The sequence below is a fragment of the Eulemur rufifrons genome, chromosome 2 (genome assembly GCF_041146395.1).
Source record: "Eulemur rufifrons isolate Redbay chromosome 2, OSU_ERuf_1, whole genome shotgun sequence".
In the NCBI taxonomy this organism is placed as follows: domain Eukaryota; kingdom Metazoa; phylum Chordata; class Mammalia; order Primates; family Lemuridae; genus Eulemur; species Eulemur rufifrons.
In genome coordinates this window covers 55,620,679-55,627,233 of record NC_090984.1, presented here as the reverse complement: position 1 = coordinate 55,627,233, position 6,555 = coordinate 55,620,679, and the positions used below count along the sequence as shown (strand labels likewise).

At 46.4% G+C, this 6,555-nt stretch overlaps 1 protein-coding gene across 1 annotated transcript; it reads right to left on the bottom strand.

The window, feature by feature from the left end:
* Positions 1 to 3,883: 3,883 nt before the first annotated feature.
* Positions 3,884 to 5,885, bottom strand: GJD2 (gap junction protein delta 2). Its single transcript, XM_069461991.1, has 2 exons — positions 5,815 to 5,885; positions 3,884 to 4,778 (listed from the first exon to the last, which is right to left on the bottom strand). The coding sequence occupies exons 1-2, from the start codon at positions 5,883 to 5,885 to the stop codon at positions 3,884 to 3,886; spliced, it is 966 nt and encodes a 321-aa protein (XP_069318092.1).
* Positions 5,886 to 6,555: the final 670 nt, after the last annotated feature.

Here is a 6,555-nt window from a genome sequence, read left to right as displayed (position 1 = left end):
GACAATAAATGTTGTATAAGGTTATAATGGACAAGGCACAGTTCATGACCACAACGAATCATCTAGATCTGTGGTCCCCAACCCCCTAGCCATGGCCTGTTAGGAACCAGGCTGCACATCACCACCTGAGCTCCACCGCTATATGCACATACCCCTCCTCCTTCTGTGGAAAAATTGTCTTCCATGAAACTTAGGAACCAGGCCACACAGCAGGAGGTGAGCAGCCTGCAAGCAAACAAAGCTTCATCATTATTTACAGCTGTTCCCTATCGCTTGCATCACTGTCTGAGCTCTGCCTCCCCACTCCCCTCTCCCCACCCTGTCAGTGGAGAAATTATCTTTCATGAAACTGGTCCCTGGTGCCAAAAAGGTTGGATACTGCTGATCTAGAAGATCTAGAACCATTCCATTTCCATGCAGCAAGTGACTGGTAAAGTGACTTTTATAAAGGCTCAGAGCAGGGACACTAAGCCAGCCTGGAGGAGAGTTTAAAATAGGTTTCTGTGCGAGGGTCAGCCAGACTGCCTTTTAATGGGTGAAGAGGAGCACACCCAGTGAAAGGTGGAAGGACAGGTACTCCACGCAGAAGAAACAGAGTAAACAACAACAAAAGCAGAGGTGAAAAAGAAATCATGTTCCTTCTAGTGCCTTTCTAACCACCCCTACCCTATTTTAAATCCAGCCATTTTCCTCTGCCCACAGAGGTCATAGAGTCCAACTGCTATCCATTGTATTTTTTAACCCTTTAAATATTTGAGTGCTTACAAATTACAAATTCTGTACTTTCTGTTCTTCTTTCCCAGGTTAAGAAGAAACATCAGTCCTTCCAGGCTACTCTCTAAACTTTTAAACCCAGTTCATTCTCTGCCACTCACCACATCACCAGTGTGCACACAAACATGCACACACATGCACAGGCCAAGAGGGCCTTCAGTTCACCAAAAGGCTCTTAAATTTAAGAGAATATGTCCATGTTGTCCTCCCACAAAATACAGATTAAGGTCACATCTATCACATAGCCTTATGAACCATCAAATCCTCAGTGTATTTCCTTCATTAGATAGAAAGCAAAAGAATCAAAGACCGATACAGATCAGTCATTCCGAGATTGAGAGGAGGTGTATTCCTTTCTTCATTACTGGAAAGTGAATTAATAATCTTGCCATTTGTGGGTGTTTGGAAACATCAAAGAACTGAAATAGATCAACCCCACTGATCTGGGATGAATTTCTTCCAGGAAACACCATGGTTCTTCTAATCCTACATCAAGGCATAAATACAACAGACCTTGTTTTCCACACAGATTCCTATTTCTTTCACACCCAAGCATATGCTAAGAGCTCTCAAGCAACACTCTTCCTCCATCTCTGGGAGGCGTCTTAAACATTTTTAGCTTCCCAAACACAAAACAGAGGAGGATCTGTTTCTTTACTCAGGGACAATCATCTTCAACTGCTTATTTATACTGCAAATAGAAACCTATAGATTTAAATTAACATATTTTCATTCTAAAAATGGCATCCGCATTGTCATAGTTAAAAGGTGCAACAACTGTGTTTGAAAAACAGTCATCCAGGAAACCCTGTGTTGCTTTGCAATGTTTAAGCCAAGTACTCATTGGAATTAGGTGACTAGCATTGAAGAAATGAGGAAGAATGTCAGCCTACTGAACTAAAGAGACCACATGTAGGCAGAAAATACCAGAAATGATAGTAAAAATGCAGCTAAAAAGTAATGTCTTATACAAACAATGGATCAATCCCCTTCGAAGAACCCAATAAGAAATGAGTGATTAAAAGTCTAGAACTGTGTTGTGTAATATAGTAGCAACTAACCATACATGGCTATTTAAATTAATTAAAATTAAATAAAATTAGAAATTCAGTTCTTCATTTGCACTAGCCACATATTAAGAGCTCAAAAGTCATACGTGGCTAGTTGTTGCCAAATTGGGCAGCATGGATAGACGAAATCTCCACGATTACAGAAAGTTCTACTGGGAAGCCCCGGTCTAGAGGGTTCTATTTGACTATTGGGTTAATATTGTGCTGAGCATCAGGCCCTGAAGAAAGCGTGCCTGCCAAATGGAATGATTAAGCCATGGCAGGAAAAATATGGTGGGAAGGGGAAAAAATCCACTCCTGGAAGGGGTTAATATGATATATTATTGACATTAGTATTGAAGAAATATAAGTAGACAAGCAGAGAGGTTTTGAGCTAAAATTGAAAGGAGTTAATAAATACTATTACTTGAAAACCTCATTACTTCCTTCTATTCATTCATAAAACAGACCAACCTCTCTTTATCTGTTAGCGGCTGATTGGAGTTCATTGATCATCTCTCAAATATTATTCAACCATCACTCAGTTCCTGCCCCCAATGCTCTACTGTCATAACATTTTTTAACATGTATTTAAATAAATAGAACCCTAATCAAAATAGAAAAAAATGCAGACTCTTCCCATTTTACAAAAAAAGGCAAGAACTTTATTTTAAACAAATCCTCAGTTGTGTGTTACACCATGTCCATATCTAAATCAAAAATGATAATGGTAATTCAAAGGAAACAGAGGGCTTCATATAAGCACATTATGCAAATATTACTCTTGGCCAATGCTTTAACTAAATACACAGTGGATTCGAAAGGTACAGTATGGCACTTAAATAAATAAGAGCAAAGAGAAGTTAATATATTCACAGTCCAAAGCAATAGGTTTTCGAACCTTTGGTATATGTCTCAAATAAGCATCTGTAAACACATGTTAGCCAATAGTGTTTAGTTCCAGGTTTTTTAAGCCAGTGATTGTGTGTGTGTGTACTTCAAAAATAACTGATAAAATAATAAATTGGGATTGACATGGGCTGATTTAAGGTCTCTGGTGTAAGCACACAGGTAAATTCAAACCATGGCAAAATGACGTGCAGCTGTGTTGCACAACAAAACTGTGTAAGAAAATGAGTGAGATACACCAGTTAGAAATTCTGTGGCTTGGGTAGACACCCTCAATGTTAACAAAAAAAAAAAATCTTTTTAATGTTATCCAAAGTCCACAAGCTAGAAGGCAGAAATATCCTGAAGCTCATTAACTACACACTGAACAGTGCAACAACCATCTCACAAAAGTGTTGTAGTTGCATATTGAAGTTCCCTCCCTCCCACCCATCCCCTATCCCCCATCCCTAATAAACAGCACCAGTGCAGTTTGAGTTAGAAAACTGGAAATATTGAGACATTCCTAAGGTTTTCATATTGACTAAGGGCCAGTCAGATGGGGCTCTAATGGGAACTTCTTCCATGGCCATTCTCCAAAAAGCACCCCACGTAATTCCCTCTAGCTTGCAAATAAACCGTATAAGGTCTAATGTAAGGCCAGATTCAGAAAAAAGCTGGCATGCTATCCTGGGTTGAGGAAAAGGGGCATGCTGGTGGGGGATATACATGGAGGATGCCTCAAGGATGTTTGTCCTGCAGCCCAGGATAAACGGATGTGTTGAGATAGGTCACAAATTTTGTTTCAATGAAATATTTGACTCACGCCATTCACCAGGGTACAGAGCTCAGCAGAGCTAAGTCCTACTTGGTAGCAGTGCGAGTCCACTGTTATCAGGATCAGGCTGGGCCATGAGTAGAAAGGGCCCAAAGAAGTCCAACTCATCCATCTCATCACTTTACCCAATTGTCTCTGTGGAACCAATGATGTGACATGTGGTAATGGTTCTACTTTTTCTCCATTCTCACTGATGCAAGATCTTCTCTTAACCAGCCTTATCCTACATCTTAGTGGTGAGAGTCACATAAATGAGGGCAGATACAGCCACCTCTGGGCAGTCCTGTGCTTTGGGGCACTTGTTGTCCCCCATGCCTTCCCAAAACCTGCTCTCTCACACATAGGCAGAGTCACTGGACTGAGTCCTGCCAAAATTAGGAACACTGACCCTGGGCAGGTCCTTGTTACGGATCTCATAGACTGACTTCCTCTTGGCCTGGGCCCCTCTCACAGCCAGCTTGATCTTGCGCCATCCCAGATGGTTGAGTTCAGCCAGGTTGAGCACAACACAGATGCCACTCACAGCAAACATGAACACTAGAAAGACGGTCTTCTCAGTGGGCCGGGACACATAACATTCCACCTCCTTAATACAGGGGTAGCGGTTACACTCATACAACCCTGGGACACTAAAACCATAGAGAAAGTATTGACCCACCAGAAACCCAATTTCCAGGGCATTTCGGAACACCACTTGGATAATGTAGAAGCGGGAGATGCCTTCCTGCCTTCGAAGCTTGGATTTTGATGCAGTGCGCAGCCCTGATGAGTGTGGAGTCAGCTCCTTAACCTCCAAACAGTCTGGCTCCGTCTCCTTATTGGTGTTCTCTGTGTTCTGCAGCACCCCATTGACAATGGCATTTTGCAACTTCTTATCTTCTCGTTTGCCCCCACCACTACTCCCACCCCCAGTTCCTCCAGGACCCCCCATAGACTCAGGGGGGTCTCTGTCCAGGGCTAGGAAGACAGTTGAGTAGCGGCGTTCTCGCTGCTTGGCAGACTGGTGCACGGAGTAGGTGATGAAGCAGAGACTGGGTGTACACACCATTATGATCTGGAAGACCCAGTACCGTATGTGGGAGATGGGGAAGGCGCGGTCATAGCAGGCCTGGTTACAGCCGGGCTGCAGGGTGTTGCACACAAACATGGTCTGCTCATCATCGTACACCGTCTCCCCCACAATGGCCACAATGAGGATCCGGAAGATCACCACCACAGTCAACAGGATCCTGAGCAGAGGAAGAGGGAGGGAGAGAGGTTCTCACGGCTGCGTCACTAACAGGAAACCCCTTCTCCTCCCTTCCCGGTTCTGGTGTTTACCAGTCCTTTGCCTGGGGAGCTGTCCATCCTGCGTGGTACTGAATTGGGAATCTGGGAAACCTTTTTGTCTCTTCCTTTACTGCTGTACTGCTGGGTGCTGATAGGCTGGGAACACTTCCTATTACAAGGATCACAGGTATACACATCTCCAAACACTGGACATAGTCTACTTGCAATAGATAGATTTCATCTCTATAAATGGAATGTATAGAGACACAAAACACACCTTCACTCTGGATATGGCAAATGCACACAGAATGCCTGAACAGACAGGGCATGTTTCAAAGTCTACGCAGGGTCTGTACATAACTTCTCCACGTGTATATTTAGTTTGTATTTAATTTATCCTCGATATGAATATTAAACTTAATGCTTTATATAAACAGATGGCTATGAATACATATTCATATGTATGTGAATATATATGAAGGTAGACAGCTATAGACACACAGAAATGTCAATTGGGAATGTAGGCTCTGTAAGTTTTAACAGCCAAATATTAATAAATATTTGTTGAGAAAAGACGCATCTGCTCTGAAGAGCAAATCCATCTCCCCATTTGCCCTTCTCTGTCCAAATGCAATCCTGCCTTCTTTGTAGATTCTATTTAGGGAACCGGATGGAGATTGGCTCTGACTCTGGAGAATGGGGGGACCAAAGACTGAGCCAACAACTCCTTTTCTGATGTGGGAAGAGTGAATCCCCCAGTGGTGCTTCATAGGGAAGGGATTGGGGAGCTGGTCAGGAGTAGCTGGGGGGGGGGGGCATCACCGCGCACCGGGTAATCCCTCAACTCCGGGGAACACCGGCGCATTGATTGAGGACGATGGGGAGCAGGCAGAGGACCAGCTGAGGGCTGGGGAGGGGGGGCTCAGTCCGGACGTGAGGAGGGACTCCCGGGGACCGCCCGACGGGACCCGCTGAAGGCCGGCTTGGCGCCCTTACCTCCCGATCATAGTGGAGTGCTGCTGCACCGCGGCTTCCAGCAGCCTCTCCAAGATGGTCCATTCCCCCATCGCTGTGCATCCGGAGGCAGCAGACAAAGACTGGGCAGCACCGGGCACGTTCCCGCTCCTGGCCCCTCCCCGGGCCGCACCTCCCGACTGGGAGCGAATTGCCTCCCAATTAAAAAAGCAAATTTTTTTTTTTTAAAAATCCACGAATCTTCCCTCCCCTTTTATTGTACTTAAAAGAGGGAAATGGGGAAAGAAATCCAAGTGCGTCCCGACTGATGGGGCAGTAGGCGCCGTCCGGGGGTCGGGTCTGGATCCCTGGGATGGCGGGACGAGGGGCGGGGCGGGAGTGGCAGCGTGCAGGTCCGCGAGCTCTCGCCCGCGCGTGCAAGGTCTCTGGGCACCGCTCTCCGCCGCAGGTTGGGGGCCAGAGAGGGTCCAGGCACCTCCGCGCCTGCTACTTCGGCGGGCACCTGGCGCTCCCGCGCTGCAGCCTGCGAGGGGCCGGGGCGGAGCGCGCGGAGCCGGCTGCCGGGCTCGGGAATCCGCGGCCGCCGCCTCTAATCCGCCCTTAAGTAGTCTCCGCCTGCGTCACGCCAGGTCGGCGGAGGGGAACAGAGCGCGGCGTGCGGCTGTCGCTGCGCGTCGGAGCCGGAGGGGCCAGGGACGCGCGCGGGGGGAGAGGGGCAACAGTCCTGGGGACGCGGCGGGGAGTGGGGCGATTTCGAAAGGA